Raw genomic sequence first — 23,127 nt, forward strand, 5'->3', positions numbered from 1 at the left:
GAGCACGCAGCCAGGAGTGTGTGTCATGTGGGGACGTGAGCTCCACCCACGTTCCCTGAGCCCACACTTGTCCGTGCCCATGGTGGCACGGGCGTGTGGCTGACCTGCGGCTCTCCTGCCCAGCTAACCACAACGACGAGCTGAGGCTCACGTTCCCAGTGCGGGATGGCGTGGTGCTGGAGCCCTTCCGCCTCGAGCACAACCTGGCCGTCAGCAACCACGTCTTTCACCTGCGGCCCACGGTCCACCAGACGCTGATGTGGAGGTGAGTGTTGTGCTGGGGGCCCAGGCCCAAGTTGGGCGGGGGAGACCTCCGCTGGTGACCTCCCTGGCCCGGGCATTGCCCTGAGTGGGCAGTAGCGGCCTCTGCCTGCTGCCTTCACCTGCTCGGCCTCACTGAATGGGCCCCACTCTGGGCAGGGTCTGGGGGATGTCGTGGGGAACCTGCAGGCAGGCCCTGGCAGGTGCAGAGGCCCGAGGGCAGGGAGTAGCTTTGGCTCACTGTAGGCCTGAGGGAATGGTCAGGGATGATCTCCTAGAGGAAAAGGTGGCTAGCTTAGATCCAAAGACCATCAAGACCCAAAGACCACTGGCAAGAGGAACTTGAACATGGCTTGTTGTGGCTAGAGCAGGAATGGAGAGGGATAAGGCTGGGTTGGACAGGACCAGTAACCCCTACGCCACTGAGCAGAGCCAGGCCACTGCTCAGACGTCCAGACACCAAAGGGCAAGGGCTGAAGGTCCTGGCTAGGCCACGCCCTGTGTTCTCTGCCTTCTACACCTGACCTCTCTTGATCTTGTCAGTGGGCCGTGCTTTTCCCATTGACAGTGAGGCCAGAGAAGTTGAACAGGGAGTTCTCCCGGCAAGCGGCAAAGCTGGGACTCGGGCCTAGTTCTCCTGGATGCCAGAACCCACTGGTGTCCTCACTCTCAGTCCTTCTTCCTCAGGCAGGACTCACACTGCCCTGCCACCACTGTGACCAGAGTGTCTCAGCTGCCCAACAATGGGGAGCTGAAAGGCACAAGATGAGTAGGCACTGGGCACATCCACACAGCTCACTCAATGCCTTGACCCTGCAAGGCAGGCTTCAGCGGGGGCTACAGACAGAGCTGGGGTGGGTGGAAGGGCCCAGGAGCTCAGGTGCTCAGGCAGGAGGGTGGAGAGGCCCCTGTGCAGAAGCCCTGCTCACCCGTCCATCCTTACCACAGTGCCCTCGCCTGGGAGGCATCCCGTGGCCCTGGCCAGCGTGGTTTCCACACATACGTGGTCGCTGCTGGGTTCACAAGGATCTTCTGTGCTATATGTCTGGCACCCAGCAGGGAACTGAATCAGATGCAGTCCAGGCCTGGGTGCTTCTCCCAGCTGGAGTCTGGCTGGGATGGGCATAATCAGCCTCCCAGCTGGTCTGCTCATATTAGCGTCTGTCCTTTCTGTCCCTCTGTCTCTGTCCTGGGGGAGTGGCAGTCACCCTGATAGGGAGGGGTCTGGGGGAGACCAGCAGAGCTGTGGGGTGTGGCTGGAGTCAACAGTATGAGGCAGCATGGGTGGCCAGGAGGGCTTTTGGCTGGGGACATGGGGAGAGGAGCTGTCCAGGGTGGGAGAGGAGAGTGTAGGAATTTGAGGGCAGCGGTCACAATGGAGGACGTGCGGCCCCAAGGGCCTTGGCTGTGGCCAGGTCACCGAGGCCATGGGCGGCACCATCTGAGCCCTGCCCCGCCCCTCAGGTCTGACCTGGAGCTGCAGTTCAAGTGCTACCACCACGAGGACCGGCAGATGAACACCAACTGGCCGGCCTCGGTGCAGGTCAGCGTCAACGCCACGCCCCTCACCATCGAGCGCGGCGACAACAAGACCTCCCACAAGCCCCTGCACCTCAAGCACGTGTGCCAGCCGGGCCGCAACACCATCCAGATCACCGTCACGGCCTGCTGCTGCGTGAGTGTGCGGGCGGGGGCGTGGCCTGGGGAGTGCCCCTCTGGAGCCCGTGTCCTCGCGGCTCTGTCCCCATCCCCGTAACCACTGAAGTGACCTTTCAGCAACATTCCTCTGCACACGCGCGGCGGTCCCTTGGGGCTGTGGGATAACCTTCAGAGCCGCCGGGCTCTGGCCGTAGAGGTGGCCTTTCCCACTCTCTTGCCACAGCCCCCATCCTGTCCGCACACCTGCCTCCACTTCCTCTGGCGGACCCCTCCTGGACACCTCCCGGTGCCCACCACCGTCTTCTGCTGGTGGAGGTCTGTGTGCCTTGAAGCCAGGCACTGTTCTGGCTTCATTCACAGGAAATGTTTATATTCTAATCAACCTTTGACCCAGACCCACTCCATCAAGTCTGGAGTTAACTTTCTCCCTTCTTCACCCAACCCTGCTGTCTCAGAATCGAGTGTGTATGTGTCCATCCCATCTGTGACCTGCTCTGGGTCCTCATCTGAGCCACTCTCCTACCCCCAGAGATCAGAGCCTGCACATAGGGCTTGGCACAGGGACATGTGGGGAAGTAGGTTGCTTACCCCGCTCTGCTAGCCTCTGTGGGGGACACAGGAGAAGGAAAATCACTGATCCTGCCCTTACAAGCATAGGGACACCAAGGCTACCTAGAGACAGGAGTCACAGAATCAAGAGCCTGGAGGGGCTCGCGAGGGCGTACAATCCTGGGAGGCTTCCTGGAGGAGTGAAAACAGGGATAACACTCTGTCAGGAATGGTGGAGAACACATGATGGGGGGTAGTGCTGGGTGAGGTCAGGAAGTGAGGCCAGCTCCAGTCCTGATGCCGGGAGTCCCATAACCCGATGCCAGGGGTGTTTCAGTGTCAGCCCAGGCCCCAGGCAGCTGTCCCAAGGGGTGACCCCTGCCTGGATCTCCAGGCTCACCAGTCCCAGGGGCCTCAAGGGGACCTGTTCTAGAGTGGCATCACTATGGATCACAGACCCTTTCCTGTGCTTGGCCTTCAGGGGCCTTCGGGTGGGCACAAGTTGGGACCGCAGGGAGGCATAGGGGGACCATAGGGCGGGGACTGAGCCCACACTCTTTCCTGGCAGTCCCACCTCTTCGTGCTGCAACTGGTCCACCGGCCCTCCGTGCGCTCAGTGCTGCAAGGCCTCCTGAAGAAGCGCCTCCTGCCAGCCGAGCACTGTATCACTAAAAGTAAGTGTGGGAGCGCAGGGAGCCAGAACCAGCCATAGCCCATGTTTGTCGTCCAGCCACATTCATCATTCACCCAGGACCCGCCTTGGGCTCCGTGCACAAACCACAGGGCCCACGGGTCCCTTGGCACCAGTCCCCATCCCCAATTCATGTCCCTCCTTCTGGAGCCGTGGGGATGATCAAGGTAGCATGGCCTGTGAGACCTCTCTAGCCTGGACAAGCGGGCTCACAGCACAGGGGAGTGAGGCAAATTAAAAGGAAACGCCATGGTGTAGACAGGCCAGGCAGGCTTCCTGGAAGCGGTGATCACCTGGAAGATCACCCCTAGGAACTGGACAAAGGGGGTCTTCAGCAGAAGGGAGGCCCAGGGGTAATTTCCCGACTGGCCTCCCCAGCTTGACAGCTAGAGAGAGGGATTTGACTCAGAATCAGGTCCTTTGGAGGAAACACCCAGGTCATTAGTGAGGGGCACCATGCCGGGAGGTGCCCTGCGGCTCCTCCCTCTGACTCTACTTCTTCACGTGACCTCCTGAGCCCCTGGTTCCCGCCAGGCACGGGTCCATTCCCATCTCTGCCCTTGCAGAAGCGAGTGTGCCTGACCCAGAAAACCATGAGCCGTGCCAGACTGGGTTTCCGCACCTGTGGTAGGAAGTCCCCCTTCCTAGGGAAGGCGGGGCCTGTTCCACAGAGACTGGGGAGCTGACATGGTGACCTCTAGGGACACATGCCTCCCACACATCGCGCATGGGGGCTGCCATCCCAGAGTGCTGAGTGGCCCAGGGTGCCTGGAGGGCCAAGCCTCCCCTCCAGTCAGGCCGGGCTGCACCTCCTATTCCCGGGGCCTCCCAGTGTCTTCGGGGCGGTGGAGAAGCAGCCTGTGTCCCAGCCCCAGGAGGGAGTGCCATGTGCGTGGGATGGCCCTGTGTCCCACATCCACTTGTGCCTCCTGCCCCACAGTCAAGCGGAATTTCAGCAGCGTGGCTGCCTCGTCAGGCAACACGACCCTCAACGGGGAGGACGGCGTGGAGCAGACGGCCATCAAGGTGTCTCTGAAGTGCCCCATCACATTCCGGCGCATCCAGCTGCCTGCTCGGGGCCACGACTGCAAGCACGTCCAGGTGAGGGTTCCCGGGGGTAGCAGGGTGTGGGGCGTCCGGCTGGGATGCTCTGGCTCCGATCCCTAGAGCGCCCTGTGGCCCTCGGTGGCCGATCGTATCTGCCCATCTCAGCTGTTGTTTGTCCTCGGAGCATCTTGTCCGTCTACCCAGGGCTTGGTTCCCAGGGGGCTGCGGCACCGACTTAGTCCCTGTCCTGACAGAGGTCAGGTGTCAGCTGAAAGTTCTGCACGTACAGCCACAGCTGGTTTGGAGCCCAAGAGTAGGGACACTTCTGCCTGATCATTGCCATGTCCCGGGACCTTGCCCCCAGCGGGTGCTCAGGGAGTGGCCAGGGAACGAGTGACTGTCACCGTCTGGGTTGCTCCAGTAGAGCACTGTGCAAATGTGGGCGGCCCAGGTGGGTGGGATTCCCTTGTATGGGGGAGCTGCTCCAGAAGGAATCCTAGAAGAGGGGACGAGGAGCTTCCTGGTGGGGCAGGACGTTCCCTCTGGGAGAACAGTGTGGGCACAAAGAGTCTGGGCTCTCGATTTGTCTGACACACGTTGATGAACCAGACCGGATGTGTTCTGGGTGTCGGGGCTGGGCTGATGGGGAGGTTGGCGTCTGTCCTGCCCCCGGCCTCTGGGAGAGGAGCCATCACATGTCAGGGTCAGTGACGGGTGTGCCAGGACACCTCCTCCGAGGACATGGGCAAGGGCCACCGGGCACACAAGTGGTGTGAGGAGTGATGCGTGCAGGGCTTCTGGGTGGCTGGTTTGCCGTGTGAGCGACGGAAAGTCCCCATTATGGCCACCAGTGACGGCCCAGCCCATCTCTCCCTGCACCCCTCTCCCTCCCTGCTGGGAGATCTTCGCAAGGGTCCCGAGAGCAGCGGCATTTGCATCTCTGCATCTTCTCATCTGTCTGTCTGTCTGCCTGTCTCCCGGCCTCTACAGTGCTTTGACCTGGAGTCGTACCTGCAGCTGAATTGCGAGAGAGGGACCTGGAGGTGTCCTGTGTGCAAGTGAGTGACGGCTGCCCCAGCGGGATCCCCCCAACCTAGCCTCGAAGGGGAGGAGCTCACTGGCCTCCATCAGGCCCTGCGTTCCGGGCCCAGCCCCCTGTACCTGGCCTAGAAGCCAAACAGGGAACCCAGACCGGCGGAGGAGCTCAGAGCAAGAGGGCTGGCTGTGAGCCATCCTCTTGTGTCCTGCTGTCGCAGGCCGGCCTCCTCCTGTCTCTGCCTCCCGTAGGATCGCAGAGGTGGAGGCTCTTTGACACAGTGGGGAGGGGTGGGCTCTGCCGCTACTCTCCGGGGTACAAGAGTGAAGGCCAAGCCCCCCTCTCTTTTTTCCAGTAAAACTGCTCTGCTTGAGGGCCTGGAGGTAGATCAGTACATGTGGGGCATCCTGAACGCCATCCAACAGTAAGTCGGCCTACCCAGCTAGGGGCACATGGCGGGGTGGGTGGGGGGACTGGCCTGGATGGGATGACGTGAGCCGGGGGTACTCCTGACACCCCCTCACTCTCCAGGCGGGCAGACCACTCAGCGGCCCAGGCTCTCCTTTCTCTGTGACTCTACCTCAGGGACTTCTCTACCTGGGGGCAGATGAACTTTCCAGAAAGTCCCAAACTCGGCCAGAACAAGACAGTGCCCTGGACAGCCTCTCCCTGGGTGGGAGGCCTTGGGCAAGCCAGCTGCCTGGTACCCAGCCTCTAGCTTTTCCTCACCTCAGTCACTCCCTAAAATCCCTCACACCTCTGTCCTGTGCAGTGTGTGGCGAGAATGGGGACAGGAGGCCTGGGCAGGGACACCTCAGTGTGTGTCTAAGCTGGAAGCTCTTGTATCCCAGGACCTCAGTTCTGTCCCCTTCCTCCCCCCAGCTCCGAGTTTGAAGAGGTCACCATCGACCCCACGTGCAGCTGGCGGCCAGTCCCCATCAAGTCAGACCTACACATTAAAGATGACCCAGATGGCATCCCCTCCAAGAGGTTCAAGACCATGAGTCCCAGCCAGATGATCATGCCCAACGTCATGGAAATGATCGCAGCCCTGGGCCCTGGTCCGTCTCCCTACCCCCTCCCACCTCCACCGGGGGGCACCAGCTCCAACGACTACAGCAACCAAGGTGGGTGAAACTGGACAAGGAGGGAAAGAGGAGGCCCACGAGGGGCCCAGGATTTCTGGGCTCATGTGGCAGGTGCAAGGAGGGTTGTGGTAATATACACGCCCAAAACACGACCCAGGTCACTGGACTTGGGGGTACAGTGGCCCATTCAACACCATCCTCCTCTCCTTTCCCACGTGATTCCGTCCAGCCCTGTGGGTCAGCACCCAGCTGGGAAGGCCCAAGTAAGGAGCTGCCCTTGGGCCAGCCTCCTGCCTCTCCCACATTCCCCTACTCGCCTCCTCAAGCTCCAAGGGAGAGACAGCTCCTTGACTCCTTTGGGGCCTGCTTTGCTGGGGCCACCAACAGAACATTCCCACTTGGAGTTCTTGGCCCTTCCCCTGGCCCTCCCATGTTTCTCTGTAACATCTTATCGTCCTTGTCCCTACAACACTCCCATCCTTCCAGGCACAGAGTCCAGAGGTCTGCAGCTCCAGTCTTTGGCCACCAAGGTCACCATCACTACCTCTCATTCTCCCTGCTGCCCAGACCAAGCTGTACCCTACAGCCCTAGGTTCCTAGAAAGTTCCCAGCCCCCTTAAACACAGGGGATGGCAGCTCCTCACGGCATCCGGGCTCTAGATGATTAGAAGCCCAGAGAGGTGAACCCACATAGCAGGGTCCCACAGCATTCAGCAGGCCCCAGCTTTCCAGCATGATGGGCCTCTGATCCCTCGCTGGGGCCATGTGGTAGAGGGAACAGTGGCCAGGGAAGCCAGACAGCTGACTTCTAATGTTGACCTCTCAAACCTGAAGCAGCTTTCTTTGCAGACTGGGCAGATCCCAATCTCCCACTCTGGGCCGGGGTCTTCCCATGGCTGAGGTGCAACCATGTGGGGGCTGGGGGAGACAGCCCCGGGGATCTAGCTCAGCAGACCCTATGGAAGGCTCAGACTTGGGCCTCGTCGTTCCCATTCCCCTGCCACCTTAGGAGCCTGGCCTGCCCCTTGCTCAAACTCTGTCCCCTCATACCTGTTAAACAGCTCATGTCCTGGGGTGCTAAGGCCCACCAGAGAAGGCTATCACTGCCCTGTGATCCAGCCAGCCCAGATGTCTAAGGCCACAGGAGCCAACTCCAGCCTCAGGGGATAGGACTCATCTTAATTTACATATGCCACCCCCCCCATACCCCCCCGTGGCTGTCTTTCCCCTGGGTGACACTGCCCCACTGCCATCTTGTTCCCTCCCCAGGCAACAACTACCAGGGCCATGGCAACTTTGACTTCCCCCATGGAAACCCTGGTGGCACGTCCATGAACGACTTCATGCACGGGCCCCCTCAGCTCTCCCACCCCCCGGACATGCCCAACAACATGGCCACCCTCGAGAAACCCCTCAGCCACCCCATGCAGGAAACTGTGAGTACCTCTTCTTCACCCTGATCTCCTCTCCACCCCCTGCCTTCTCCCCCTTTGTCCCCATCCTCTGTGTGTGACTCATGGGAGCAGAGGGCTCCCCATCCCTGAGGACCTTTTCTGCCTAGCTCCCCCCGCCCCCGAGGAAAGGGGTGGACTAAGAATGAGAATGGGCCTGGGTGGGCTCAGAGGGAAGGAGAGGCCTGACCCAGGTTGGGTCATGGCCCTCTGGCGCTCTTGGACTTGGCTGTTTCACTCAGGACATTAGATTCTCAGCTGGGGGAAGCTGCAGGCTCCGATCTGCACACACCACACATACCTGTGTCCACCTCCCAAGTGTACCCACCGCGCCACTGCACACGCCAGCCCCCCACCCCGCAGCCTCTCTCCCTGACTTACACGCACTCTTCTGCTGACTTACTATAGCCCCAGCCATCTAGAATTTTGTCTCAGACCCAGGCACTTGCTCCCCAGGGGTCTGAATCTTCAGGATATCACCATCTCCTGTGGGAAGAAATGCTGGCGATTTTGTTTAACCTGAGAATATTCCCTTCTTGTCTCCTGTCCCATTTTAACACACACCAACCAGTGGTAACAGGCCCGGCCATTCCCCGGGTCCTCATCTCATGAGCACTGCGTGGTTCTCTTCAACTCTGTAGACATTTCCTGGGCCTGTGCTCTGGGCTAGGCCTTGTACCTAGTGTGAGCAAGACAGATGCGGGCCTTGTGCCAATGGAGGAAAAGTTCTGGCAGTGCTTGGATGGAGGGAGTTGGGTTTTGGGAACACAGAGGCCTGAGGGCTAAAGTCAGGCCTCAATCATCTTGTGAGTCCCTGGTCTCTTCCCTAAGGAGGAGGGAGCGGCCACGGGGGGCCTGGGAGTGGGGTTGGGCAGGCCCACACCCACCCATCTTCCACCATGTAGCCTGGGAGGAAGGGCCTCTGGGTTGTGGTGTGTTCTGTATGGAGTTGGCTCTGCCAGAAGCTGTCTTGTGGTCCAGAGCCACTGATTCTCAGCAGGAATGACTGTTAACTGGAAGGCTGACAGGCTGAGGCACAGTGTAGCGGCTTTCCTCTGGAACTCCAGAATGCCACGTCAGATATAGCTGCTGTCCCAGGGCTCCAGCCACATTTTTGCAAGTTACTTTCTGACTTCTAGGGGCCTCTTTCCTAGCCCCCGTTCCTCAACATTCCGTGCCCCAGAGTCACCCAGATCACACGCCACACACACTCACATGCCACACACCCTGACTCACAGTTCTCAGTTCCGGAAAATGTCAACGGGATGCCGTGTACTTCTAGGTCCAACAAGGCTGTCTCCTGCCTTCTTAGCTGGGCCACCAGAGGTTTTTGCACGGGACCTAAGCCCTTAGGTGACTTCACAGCTCCCTGCCCCAAGATGGTCCCAAGATACGTACTGTCCTTCCCCATATCTGGGCTTTTGCTAACTGGCAGCTGGACCCAGAGAGACAGCTGTGCAAGAGGGTCAGTGCAGTCATAGCTGTACTGCCCTACACCATAGCAGCCTGGCCCTGGCTGAGCACCTGCCAGGAAGGACACCCCCGTGTGCAGGGCGTGGCCGAAAGGCTCCAGTCAGGTGCTGGTTCACGGAGATCCCCCCCTTGCAGGAGCCGTGGCAGGCTGACCAGCAGTTCCCATAGAGCACCTGCCTCTCTGGGCCCTGGGACCTTCCAGCAAGTTGTCAGGGCCAAGGCGGACAGCTGTGTCAGCAGATTTGGGGACCATCTGCCCTGGGCTGGGCTGCTCCAGGAGTATGGAGCCACTCCCTGCCCCCCAGAGTGGGCACCATGGGGCACCCACAGCCGTGGGTGGGGGGTCACCAGTTGGTGTGGTGGTCATCCTTCCCTCTTCTGTCAGTCCTTCCTATCTCAGGTGCATCCCCCGTGCAGTCCCACAGTCCTGCAGTCCCAGCTTGGAGGGGCTTGCTGGACTGAGCAGAGGCCCAGCGCAAGGCCTCGGGGCAGCTTCAGGAGAAACAGGAAGAGGAACTAGGGTCTGGAGATCAGAGGAAAACAAAATGTCTGTGTGGCCTGGATGATGGGGGTGGGTAGGAAGGTCCAAGAAGGCCCAGGAGACACGTGCTCCCCCGCAGCCTGTCAAGTCCGTCTCCCCTCGACAAGCACAGGGCCGGCAGGGTGGGGACGTTTTGTCAGGGGCCCTGGCAGTGGGGTGAGTGTGTGGATCTGTGCTCTAAGACCTGAGCTCTGAAGGGAGGCTGCTTGCGACAGCACACAGACCAACATATGGCCCCCTGCCTGCCGCAGCCCCATGTTCCGGGCACCTCCTGCTCAACTCAGTGAGCCCTCGGGCCTAGGGCCAGGCCTAGAAGTGCCTACCTTCCTCATCCCCCCGGGATGCGGCCTCTCGCTGCCTAGATGGACGGCCAACAGGAAGGGTCTGGCAATGCAGAGAAGGCCCCACTCTGCTCCTCCGGCATGGATTCGGTTCCGCCCACCCGGGGCCGCAGGCAGGGCTCATCCCGAGGTGCCAGCCCCTGCCACCAGGGGCTCTTGGAAGGAGTCTGTGTGTCCAGCGTCACCCACCAACTGGGGCCCGTGTGGGGCGCAGAACCCCCCTGAGCTGCACGCCTGCCCATGCTGTCTGTCCGTGTCCGCTCTCCGCTGCCCTGGCCCGCAGGGGGCCCTGCACCACGCTGCCCCCAGCACCCCTCCCGCCCCCCTGCTCCCTGGAAACATGCCCATTTTGCTTCTCCATTCCGCCCTTGCTGCTCCTTGTGGTGATGGTGTCCGGGCCACGGAGGCGGACGGGCCTGCGGGGGCCTGGACCCCGCCGTCAGTGTCTGCTTGTCTCGTAGCCCCTGGCCACCTCCCTCCCGGACGCGCACGGCCCCAGAGGCCTCCTCCCTGCCTCCTCCACAGCCTCCCTGACTGGCAGTTTTGGGGGAGGCCTTTTTGTTTGTTTGTTTCCCTACAAAACAACGAAGCGATGAGCTTTGGAAGGGGGTGGCTTTGTTTTGGGGGTTTGTTATTTTCCTGGTTTTGTTTGGTTTTCATTTCTCCAGGCATCTCGTCGCTGTGTCACCTCACATTTCTTTTCTCCTGCTCTCTCCTCCTCCACAGATGCCACACGCTGGCAGTTCTGACCAGCCCCATCCCTCCATACAACAAGGTTTGCACGTCCCACACCCCAGCAGCCAGTCAGGGCCTCCATTACATCACAGTGGGGCTCCTCCTCCTCCTTCCCAGCCTCCCCGGCAACCGCCACAGGCCGCTCCCAGCAACCATCCACACAGCGACCTGACCTTTAACCCCTCCTCAGCCTTAGAGGGTCAGGCCGGAGCGCAGGGAGCATCCGACATGCCGGAGCCTTCGCTGGATGTAAGTTGGGGTCACCACTGGCCTTGGCCTGGGGCTAGGCCTGGTGCCGGGACCTGCCCAAAAGCAGGGGTGGGTGTTGAGGGCTCAAGGCCCAGGGTGGAGGAGGTGCAGCTGTGAGGGGGTGGGTGGGTGGTGGGTGGGCCTAGCCAGCCTGCCTCCCCTGGCTCCAGAACCAGGGAACCCCACAACAGGGAAGCCTCCCCGAGGGTCCCAGCATCCTTTCCCTGACCTTGCCAGCGCCTGTCCCCTGGTCCCCTTGGCCACAGTCCTGCAGCCCCACCCTGCCCCACCCCCACCTTCCCCCAGGCCCTCACAGAGTCCCCCTGGGGCAGGGTTCAGCAGGAAACCCAGGAAGGCCCCTGCCCTTCTTCTGACCACCCCCACCCCCAACATCAAGCTTGTCATCTCAGTGTCTGCCACACTCTGGCCTGAGGCAGGGGAGGGGTTGGAGTGACAGGGTCCCTCTGTCTGTCTCGCTGGTGTGTGTCTGTGTCCAGTTTCCTGTCCGTGCGTCGTCCATGCCCTGTGCTTCTGCTTGCTCCATCGCTCACTCTGAGAAGGGACCAGCCTCGGGTCGTGCCAGGGTGACTGAGATTCAGGGGTCTCCCACCTTGAGAGCTGAATGGTCTGGAAAGTGGGGTGGAAAGAGGCTCCGTGTGATGGGGGCCAGGCAGCTGGCTAGGGTTGGCCAGGAAGGGAGGCAGTGCCTGCCCCTCCCCTCACCTCCCACGCCCCTGGGCTATAGATTCCCACAGAGGAATCTTCTCTGTCCTCAGCCCCTCCTGTCTGCGGGCCCAGGCCCACTGTCCCCTCAGCCCCGCCCCCACCAGCGTTCGTCTCTATGGTGAATGGGGTTTATTCAGCCTTGCAGCCATCTTGGATTTTCACCCAACTCTCCTCCCCAGACCAGGCCAGTGGGGGTGCTTTTAGGTGCATGAGGATCCCCAGTGTGACAAAAAGGCCCCAAGGGCCTCACAGTGGAAGGTAGGGACAGTGTGCAGCCTTGGCCCCGGGGGCCACAGGGAAGGACAGTGCTGTGTGGCCCTCCAGCGGCCCTCCAGCCGTAGGCTCACCAGACAGCAGTGAGCTCTTGAAGGGAGGTGCAGGCTGGCAACAGTGACAGGCACCATGCGGCCTTACGCGCAAAGCCACGTGGTTTCAACTGGAAGGCCCATGAGACCCACACCTCCTCTGGGCAGGGTCTTGGGGCTGGAGGCACACTGGGATCAGAAGAAAGTCCCTTGACCTGCCATGAGCCTTCCCAGCTGGAGGGCGGGGAGCCACCCTCTCCCCCGCTGGGAATAAGCATGGGTATGCCTCAGACTAGCACTGTGGCCTGGATGCCTCTGGGGACAGCCAACACTGTTGGTGTTGGGCCAGGACCCCGGGCAGCAGCTAGAGGGCACATGCCCCCGCAGTCCGCACTCTAGGCCATCCCAGCCCCTCAGCTGACACCTCATCTGGGCTTCTGTACTTCTCTTCCAGCTCCTTCCAGAACTCACAAATCCCGATGAGCTCCTCTCGTACCTGGATCCCCCTGACCTGCCGAGCAATAGTAACGATGACCTCCTGTCTCTCTTTGAGAACAACTGAAGCCCACCCCCCCACACACTGGGGCCGTCCCTCCCCACTCTGGCTCCTTCCCTGTCTGTCCCCCGCACACTTCACCACTGGGAGCTCATGCCCTCAGACCGCTCCTGCTGCGGCCTTCTCAGAGCAGAGGGGCGGGAGGGTGCACTGTGAAGGCTGTGTGGGGCTGGTGCCCATGCCCAGAGCGGGCCCTGAAGATGACCCTCGTGGTGGGGAACTGGCCCGGCGAGAGGGCACATGCTGACGAAGGCTTCCTGGTCCCTCTGGGTGTACTGATTCCAAACGACCCTCCAGTGCCCTCGAGGTTCTTCCGGTTTCTAGACTGTAACCCTGCCTCCCTGCTTCCTGGCCCAGAGCCTCCTTCAAGTGACTGTGAGCCTGAGAGAGGGGCACCCCGAGACCCAGGCAGGCCCCCCCACACCCCAAGCCTTGGAGGAACAGTGACGGTTGGCGGCAGTGAGAACGGCCCACCCACCACCACCACCACCACCCACCACAGAAAAGCACAAACCTCTGGGAAAGAGAACTCTCTCAGGGGCCAAGGTCGTCACTTTGACCCCTGACCTCTAAGCCAAGATACCCTGTAAAAACACTCCTCTCTCAGAAAGCAGAGAAAAAGGACATGATTCTGTGTTTGAGAGAGGGTGTGCCATTCCTGCTTGGGGACTGGTGGGAAAGGGGGTCAGGGCCTCCTCAGAGCCAGGACAACAAAGCTGGCCCCACAACCTCTGGACTCAGGCCGGTCGGGGGCTGGGGCACCGGCCTGGGGGTGGGGGGCGGCGCAGACAGAGAGTACCCAGCTGAAATTACTGTGCCCTTAGTTGGGGGGCAGGGGGATGCCGCCGGCTGGAGTCGGATAGAAAAGGCAACTTAAACAACGTTGCTCCAAGCCACTCCCTGTTTTTAAATGACAGTTTGATTAAGCTACGAGGTCATCTGAGAAAAGGGACGGTGGACTTGGACGGCAAGCAAACCATTTCTCTCCGTGCATCCTGTTTCCTTCCTCCTGCCCCCACCCACCTCTCCCAGACTGTTATATGGGAGGCCCGCTTCCCTTTGTCCCGCTCTCCTTTGTCCACCCTGCCAGCGGGGGGCGCAGGTGGAGAGGCAGGGGAGGCACGGGCTAGGGCACCTGCGCGGCTTATCCGCAGGAACCCCAGGCACGGGCGTCCCTCCAGCCCGGTGGCCCCGTCTGTCCCTGTGCTCCAGGTTGTCCCAGCTGCACCCCGGTCCGTCACACCACACGTGCCGGAATGTGCCTGCCAGCATCCCGTGGTGTTTCCATGCCCCGCTTGGCTGCCGGCCTCTCCCTCCCCGTGTCCCTCTGCCCTGCACAGCTGCCCACACTCCTGCTCGCTTGAGCAGAAGCAGCCTCTGGTTTTCCCTCCACTGCTTCGCTCCATCCGGCTTCCTGCTCTCGGAGTCTCCCGGGGACCTTGTGTGGGCATCCGTTTTGTTTGGGGGTCCTCTGTGCCCCCCACCCTAAGCCGCATGGCCTGTGATGCTGCTGGGCCGTCGGGTCACTTGGGTCACGTCTGTGAACTCGTTGCGCCCCTCCCTGCTGCTGCTGGGGGCCTCCTGCTTTCCGTCCACTGTCCCGCGGTCTCACTCTCCGTCTCCCCGCTACACCCTCGCCCCATGGCGGGCGGTGCCCAGCACGCCTCTGGGCTTGACCAGAACGGTGGCCCCAGCTGTTGATTTTCCAGTCACTGTACCAGACGGCCGGCACAAGGTTCTCTGTAGGAAAGCTGCCATGGTTCCTGCCCCCTTTTCCTTTGTCCCGTTGTCGAGGATTTTTCAGACAGTGTGGTGTTCAGTATGCAAATCAATTATTTTAAGAATTGCTTTTGTAAATATCTTTGTGAATATTTTAGTATTGTCTTTGATAATATTCAACATTTTCATGACCTGGTTATAGCCTTTGCTGGTGTTTTTAAAATACCTTGACTCAACAACAAAGACCGAGTCCTTTTTTTTAAAAAACAACAAACAAAAACAAAAAAGCAACCAGGGCTGTCTGTACAGATGAAGGGACAAAGTACGTGGGTGGGTGAGGTCAGGCCACCTGCTGTTCAGAGCCATCCCCAGTCGGCTGGCGGGGACCAGACGGTGCCAGGTAGCATGTGGCCGTCCTCACCCGGTGGCTGAGGGCCCTGGCAGGTGGCCACACTCTGTGTTAGGCCATCTGGGAATGTTCTGCCCCAGACAGACTTAAATGCCTTCCTTAGAAGTTCCCGCTTCCTGCTGTGCTACTTTCTTCCCAAAAAGGCCTGGGGTCCATGCTGGTTCTTACCGGGTGTGCCCATTCCGCTCACCAACCTACCCACAGCTTCCTAGGCCAGAGGGTTGATCTGCTCCCCATAGCCCAGGCTCTGGGCCCCTCCCTCAACCATCTCCATGGAAGCCCGGGCTTGGTTCCCCGAGGCAGGTTTCCTGGGGCCCCTCCCACGCGAACCTCCACCAGCAAGTTGGACAAAGAGCTTTCCCGAACCGTGGTGCCTGAAGCCCGTGCTTTGGGGATGTGCCCCCCAGAGCAATTTTGGAGCCAGGCCGGGGGGTGAGGGAGGCAGAAAGGTGTCCGGGGCTGGACGAAGGCCCGGCTGGTGACAGATTTCAGGTGACAACAGCCTCCCCGAGCCAGGGTGGTTCTGAACTCTGGGGAGATGCTTCCCTCATCCTTTTGGACGACTACTTGGAGCCATAAGTAACCTCAGCAAAAACGAGGCCTCAGCAAGCCACTTCTCCATGACAAGCATCCACCCAGGCTGCAGATGCATTTCTGCTGGCACTCCACAGGACGGACAGGGCACCAATGAGCAGGCGGGAAGGCCCCAATACAGGCAATCACCCCATCTCCTTGGTTCGAAGCTTTACCCGTGTATCATGTTCCCTGTAGCCATTTTATTTTTTAAGAAACTTCTAATACTTTCTCCCTCACGGAAGCCCGAAACCCCCCAGAGAGCTACCTGTCTGCTCCCTCGACCTGAACACCTAGACAGGACGACGTCAGCAGCAGCAACTCAAGGGACAAGGGACGTGTGTACATATGTAAATGAGAAATAGAGACACGTTAACAGATGCATTCATTTCCCTTGGAATGTGTATTGTTTTTATTTTACGGAACAAAACAAAACAAAACAAAAAAAGGCTTGGAACTCCATCTTAACGTGGAAAAACTAGATCCTGTTCGTTAGCGTCTGTGAGGTCTCTCTCCACATGTGTCTCATGTAATATACTCTGACCCTGTGTGGAAAGGAATTTTTGTTCTGTTTCGTTTTTATTTTACCTACATGTACTCTTTAGCTTCAGTGTGCTAGTCCTGCCACCTGTGTATTTTTAGGGTGCTATGGAAATAATGAAAAGAAACGGGGATTTCAGAAGAAAATTGTAACCAAATTCATACTTTGTATAATTTTTTGATATCATGATTGCAGGTGATTCACACGTACACACATAAACACACCCACAGTGCAGCCTGAAGTGACCCCCCCACAGAAACCGTCATCGTCTTTGTACATCTATGTACAATGCAATCATTTCATACTTTAAACTGGTCAGAAAACTAATTGTGATTTCTAGTCTTGCAAAGCTGTATGTAGTTAGATGATGTGACAACCCCTAATATTTATCTAATAAATATGTATTCAGATGAAACCTGTATATTAGGTGTTCATGTGGTTATTTTGTATTTAAAGATCAAATTATTTGACTATTGCTAGACATTTCTATACTCTGTTGTAACACTGAGGTATCTCATTTGCCCATGTTAATTGTTTTCTAAATAAATTGACAAAAAACGAAGGTTTGGCGAATTAGCTATTTTGTGAATATTAAGGAGGGGATTGGTTGTTTGTTTCCGCTTCTAAACCACCACCACCACCACCACCACCCCGGCCCAATCACCCAATCACCCGGCAAAAAAACAGCAAGTCAGGTGGTTTGGTGTGGAGCTGGAGGCACCCCTGCCGTGGGTCGTCCCTGGAGGAGGCTCTGGGACCTGGGGCCAGGTGGTCATATCCAGACCCCAGAGCCACCTTCTGGCAGGACTCCAGTCTGCTGCAGGCCCTGCTCCCAGCAGTGGGGCAGCTGGGGTCTAGCGGAGGGTGTGCAATGCTGGCCGGGCTCAGTACAAGCCCCTTGTGGATTTCCTAGGTTTATGGAGCAGGAACCTGCTCGTGCCAAGCCCCAGAGGGTGCTGGCCAAAGCATCTAGAATGAAGAGCTGAAAGCCCAGCGAGGCTTCATAGACCCTGGGATACTGCTGACTCAGCCACTCTCCCAGCTGGCTGGCTGGCTCAGCGTCTCCCTCCGGCCACCGGCCACCATACTCCCCCAGCAACCCTACCACCTACCCTCTGAGGGGACCTTGGGTTTCCTCTTCTCTGTGACTGTGCTTTGGGTGGGAATCTGTAGCCACGGCCCCTACCCAGACCACTGTCCTAACTCTCCTTTGTGGCCTCAGCCCCCGACCCAAACTTGGTGCCTCCCCCAAGTCTTCTCCTGGAGTTTGGGGAAGTGAGTCTGATTCCCAGAAGCCAACAGCAGGGCGCCGCCCCCACTCCACTCAGCTCCGGGCGTGGCCACAGGAGCAAAACCCATGCAGCTGCCAAGCCTTCCCTCCACAGGGACTGGGTAAGGACACGTTCCAAGAAGGAAGAGGGAGCTGGCAGGTGCCCCCAAATTATCCCCTGGAGTGTGTGTGGACGTGCCTGTGGGGAGAGTGTGCAGGTCTCCTAAGTGTGAGGGGTGGGGGAGGGGGGACGCAGGAAGCAGCCAGCATGAGGGGTGCGTGGTTTCAGCAGCCACGGAACTGCCTACAGGGAACGGCGTGCCCGGAAGTCCGCTGCCTGTGGGGCTTCTCCAGGGAGGCCAGTTTCTCCAGTGGGAGATGGAAGGGGAGCGGGGGGAGGAGAAGTTACATTAAAAATAGAATCCTGGGCGCCTGGGTGGCTCAGTGGGTTAAGCCTCTGCCTTGGGCTCAGGTTGTGATCTCAGGTTCCTGGGCTCGAGCCCCGCATCGGGCTCTCTGCTCAACAAGGGAGCCTGCTTCCTCCTCTCTCTCTTTGCCTGCCTCTCTGCCTACTTGTGATCTCTCTCTCTCTCTCCCTCTCTCTCAGTCAAATAAATAAATAAAATCTTTTTTTAAAAAAATGGAATCCTGGTCATGGCTGAGCTGCGGGCATCGCCTTCTGCCAGCATCACGGGGATAGGAGGCATGTCTCTGAGAGTGGATGCCCTTCCTAGAGGAGGGGCCACCCCCTCTTAGCGCAGTGCTTCTCCAGGACCTGTCCAGGGACCCGCGGAATCCACCTGGGCTGTGACCAGCGCTCCTTTCATGAAATAGATGGGAGCGAAGGAGAAGAGCACGAGGAGGCTTCCGGAGTAAGGGTGGGGATGGATCGTGAAACGTTCATTGCTGTTGTGCAGTGTGTGTGTGCATCTGCTGAATCATGATGTCAAATTAATTCTTACTTGTGGGTTGTGGTTGAAAACAAAAAGTTTGAATGCCATCGCCATAAAGGCAGGAAGTGGGCAGGGGATGGGGAGGGAGAGGCAGGGCAGTAGGCTCGCCAACTTGACGTAAAAAGCAAACCGTCCCTGCATTCTCGCTTCGGAGCCTGAAGCCAGCGGTGTGGCTCAACGGGCCTGTGGCTGCCTCACGGGGCTTCGAGGCTGCGTGGAAACCCGCCGCCCCGCCCCACCAACTCATCCCAGGACTGGTCACTTCCCTCTCCGGGCCTAGAATAAATCCACAGGAAGAGGCCGAGGAGGGCCCAGCTCAGGGCTGCTTGGAAGGTGGACCCCCACTGGGGGCCACACATCATATCCTCCAGCTCGGGCGTCATCTTGCATTTCTGTTCTTTGCCCCCCACCCCACAAAGCCCCCACCCTGAATTCAATGACCGTCCCTCCGCATAAGATCATAGGGTGCTGCTGGGGAAGGTTACTCAGTCCCCCAGGTCAGTGCCAGAGCAAATCAGGGTCTCTAGCACCCCCACCGAGACCTCAGGGCATGGTCTCCGCTCCCTCCATCCACCCATGTCCCTTATTCTGTCTTGTGTGCCAGCCTCCTGCTCAACCACAGCCACCTCACTCTAAGCAGGTTACCCAACCAACACCCAGACCACCCCCCCACCACCATGCTCCTCCACCCATGACCCTACCTCCACCCTCCCCCAATTTTAAATTTTTCTGTCCAGGCCCAAAGGATGTGGTGGCCCTTCTCCAGTCAGGGCCAGCCCTTCCCCCGGCCTCTGACATCACTACCTCTTTCTCTTCTGGGAGGGGCTTGGCTCCGTCAGCTGGCCCCTTTCCTGCACCTTCCCGGGTCTGGAGCTTTGGGCCCGGCGTGGTGAGGTCTGACATCCCATATCCCCACCCTTCGCTGTCCACCTCTCTGCACTCCTTCTCATGCAGACTCCTCAGCCAGGGAAGCTGTCCGTGCTCACTCGCTGTCCTCCACGCCCTACGGCTCACGTCTCAGAAGTGCCCTGAAACTCCCCTCACAAGCCCACCTGGGACCTCTTGGTCACTGAAGTCCATGCTGCTCTTGGACACTGGCCCTCACAACTATGTGTGATGGTGGCCATTGTCCCTTGAAACTCTTCTCTTGGATTCCATGACAACCTTCTCCGTTGGGTCTTCAGTCTGCCTGAGCACCTCTGACCATGCCTTCTTTGTCGCATTCATGGGTTCCTGTCACAACTAGGTCCCCGAGCTCCCTCCAGTTCCCCTGCGTCTGGCACGCATGGCTCGCAGCCTCTCTCCAGCAGCGAACTGCCCTCAGCAGCCTGGAACCTTCTTGCCTGGAACGCGACCCACTCCTCCACCCTCCCCCACCCCCCGCCAGGAAGCCCCGCAGCCAAAGCCTGAGCGCTCACATCAATCACAGGACAGCCTCTTTGCTGCGGTGCGGTGCGTGTTCCTGAGTCTTCCCTGTGGATCAGACCAGATTCTCCCTAAAGCCGTATGCTTGCTTGACCTTGTCCTCGTCTGCCTTCTGCCTCACCGCCTCCCTTGTAGGTTTCCCCTGAGAGCCATCCCTCGGTGCATTACAGGAGTCTGAAGGCCCATCTCGGGCTCTGCTCCTAGAGAACCAGACCTAAAGCAGGGAATGTCGGGAGCAGGCCTGGGAGCCAGCCTCGGAGGACAGGATGCTGGAGACGGTCCCTGACCAGATGGGAACAGGGCCCTGTCCCTGGTGACAGCACGGGACTGGGACGGCCACCTGCGGGGAAGGGGGAGGGGGCTGCACCCGCTGGGGCCCTGTGGCCGGCCTGTGGCAGGTAGGAGGAAAGAACAAGCGTTCAGACTATGGAACTGAGTGCCTGTTGCTAAGTGCCACTGATTCACCAAAGAAAGGAAATTGCAATCTCAGATCTCTTACTTGGCGATTTGAAACCAAGCTGTGAGAGTCGGAGGAAAGCACTGAAGGAAGGAAGCGTTGCAACACTCACCTCCCACAGCCGGACCAACGGGGCAGGGCTTCTTGGAGCAGCAGGAGAACCTCAGAAAGCACTCAGCGCTCTGTGCCATCAGGTGGCCTGCACCAACATCGGGCCCCTAACAGGGAAGGAGTGAGACCCCAGGACTTGGGGTGGGGAGAGTTGCACCCGCCCCTCCCCCTTGGCAAACACCTATTGCCACTTAGAGGGTCTATTATGATCAGCTGTGAACTTGGCTCACAGGTGAGACAGCTTAGGACGTGGGTGCAAACCACAGGGGGAGCCCCACTCAAGATGGAAAGGCCGAGGTGAGAGGGAATCCTTCCACTAGGCAGGGATTTGGGCGGGACACCTGGCCATCTATTTCGCGGAGAGAGAAGTGACCTGAGAGAGCGGCATACACACAATCGTGGGCCGTGGCAAGTGGCTTACCTAGCTGGTCAGAGGCTGGACAGAGCAAGACTGGCCTTGGAGGGACAGGGAGCACCGGGTGGGAGGCAGGTGTGTAGGCCTGTGGGACAGGGCAAGTGTGAGGATCCACGTAGCATGTTTTTACAGACGTGTCCGCTGCGGAGGACAGTGGGCAACCAAGGATGCAGGACGACTTGGCCAGCAGATGTCAGCCAGTCTCTGTTCTCACCCCTCACCCCCACCTAGGCTTGCACGACCTGGGCTCAGGAAGAGAGTATCCTGGAGACAGAGATCAAGTTATACAGGAGCCCACCAGCTTCGGTTCCCTCTCTCCGAGCCCGGTCTGGTGGCCACCACGGCTGAATGTCCACCCTGTCTTCAACAGAGACCGTGCTGAGTCTCTGAGACATTAACACACCATGAGACCAACTAGCCCCTTGGTGGCACACTTATTACCCAGGACCCCCCTCTATCCTAGAAAGGACACCCTGGCCAGGATTGATCTGTACTCTAGGGATGGGCTTGCTTCTCCCTGCTATGGAGACTTAGGCCATGGCCTCTGCCTGGGAGCACATGGACATGGGCTCTCAGACCAAGAGTGCCTACACATAGAAAAGGTGGTATGGCCATGGATACACACACAGAGATTCCACTGGGGCCACCGTGTGTCACGCCAGGCAGAAGCTGCAGACCCCATGCAGGGTCCAACGGCCTCTTCAAGACGCAGCTGAGCTCCCCAAGCAGATGGGGTCCTGAGAGAACGGCATACCACACTCCAAGCTGCACCCCACATCACCCACCGACGACCACCCCGTGTCTCCCGATGGGCAGGTGGAGTAAACGAGGCGAGAAGCAAGTGGGTCTGAGCAGTGCAAGGGAAGACCGTGTTAACACCAGGCTCCTACCCAAATCTGCCCTGCTGGGCCCCCACAGCCCACCCCCGCAGGGTGACCAACACAGAGTATAAAATGCCAGCCCTTGTTCCTGACCAGGAGACCATGCTGTGGTGTGCTTCTGCTCCAGATCCCTCACTCGGTGATCAAGCCAAGAGCAGGGGATGGGGGGATCTCCCTGCTCCCCGCCCCTCTTGCAGGTGCATTTGGAAGAGCCCCCCCACAATACATCAACTTCACAAGAATCCCGGGCGCAGGCTCTGCTTCCTGAAAACCCCCTTCAAGGCCACACCTTCGCCCTCACCTTCTCTGCCTGGCGGTCTTGCACCCTTTCCTTAGTCTGCAGTCTCTCCACGGGCATCTTGACCTCTCCTACGACCTTGACCACCACGGCTTTTCTCCAGTTCATACATGCTTTTAAAAATTTTTAATAAATCATTTTTCTAACTCCGTTGAAGTACTTGAAAAATATCAAAAACCTGACAAGAGGGATAATAAAACTTATGTTATTTAAAACTTAAATATTTCATTTATCCCTATAGCAGGATCTATGATCATTTTACTTTCCCGTCTTCGATGGAAGCAAACTCATCAATAATACCTTAAAAATATACTTGTCACCTATCTGCTTTTCAACTGTGAGGTTTGCCATGTTTTATCATTTCTCATGATCTAGTGCCAAGCTTAAATAATTTCAGACTGATCTCAGCTTACTAAAACTTCATTCACAGGACTCCACTGTGTCCATCATTGTTAAAGAAATGATCAAAACCACTTTTCAGTTTGCACAAGATTGCACTAGGCTAAGTCTGTGAATCGGTTTTAGAAGAAAAAGCATGATGATATTTTTTTTTTAGTGTATTCAAATTGATACCTGAATCTGTTGATTTATTTCTGATTTCCTTCTTTTTTATTTTCTAATTCAGTTATTGTATTTATCTATCTTCCTACGTTTTAAAGCTTTGACGACTTGACCCCTTAAATATCTGTTTAATCAGACATTTTATCCCCATCCCTAATCCTGCTACTGAAACTCAAGACCACATCAGTTCCCATCCGGACTCTACAGAGCTTTGAAATGTGTCTCTTTGCCCCGGTCTCATTCTCCTCAGATCCTCGGTGATGCTGACTTCCGTGACGTACTCAAGTGTGGTCTCCTAACCTTCCAGGAACCTGGGAGTATCCCACCTCCCCACCCACCCGGGTGGATGCATGTGAACAATTCTGGAAAACAGGTTGTGAGCTGAAATAATGTGGCTCGCTTGTAGGCCACAGCAGTTAGTTACCATCGTGAGGGTCCCCAGTATGCCCGTCCCCTGCCCCGTGACAAGGAGGCGATGGGTTACAAATGGTGCAATGGCAGGATGGTGGATTCTCCCTCAGCCTGGGTCCCTGAGGGGCTTGTGGAGCCAAGCAGCCCACTGATCCATGTTGGAAATGTAGCTTGAATTAAAAAAATAAAAAATCTTTAGTATAGTAAGCCAGTGACATAGAGTGTTAATTTGTTCCTGCAGCAAAACCTAACCTCTTCTGCCTCATGCATCCATCCTTACATGACCAGCTACTGCTAATCATACCGTCCCTTACTGAGCATTTGCTACAGGTCAAGTTTATACTAATTGCTTCGTTTGTTTAATTTTGTTTATTCATTATAACAAAACCACAGGG

At 58.1% G+C, this 23,127-nt stretch overlaps 1 protein-coding gene across 1 annotated transcript in view; it reads left to right on the forward strand.

Moving 5' to 3' along the window:
• The window catches only part of LOC111144720 (zinc finger MIZ-type containing 1), a 263,603-nt gene extending 247,091 nt beyond the window's left edge, over window positions 1-16,512 (forward strand). Inside the window, 10 exon segments of the mRNA XM_022499165.1 lie at window positions 124-265; window positions 1,726-1,936; window positions 3,038-3,143; window positions 4,101-4,261; window positions 5,198-5,265; window positions 5,599-5,667; window positions 6,126-6,370; window positions 7,601-7,767; window positions 10,864-11,121; window positions 12,607-16,512. Of these exon segments, the coding sequence (XP_022354873.1) occupies window positions 124-265; window positions 1,726-1,936; window positions 3,038-3,143; window positions 4,101-4,261; window positions 5,198-5,265; window positions 5,599-5,667; window positions 6,126-6,370; window positions 7,601-7,767; window positions 10,864-11,121; window positions 12,607-12,714 (1,535 nt within the window). The 3' untranslated portion in view covers window positions 12,715-16,512.
• Window positions 16,513-23,127: the final 6,615 nt, after the last annotated feature.

The sequence above is a fragment of the Enhydra lutris genome, unplaced genomic scaffold (genome assembly GCF_002288905.1).
Source record: "Enhydra lutris kenyoni isolate GAN:26980312 unplaced genomic scaffold, ASM228890v2 scaffoldscaffold12, whole genome shotgun sequence".
Classification (NCBI taxonomy): domain Eukaryota; kingdom Metazoa; phylum Chordata; class Mammalia; order Carnivora; family Mustelidae; genus Enhydra; species Enhydra lutris.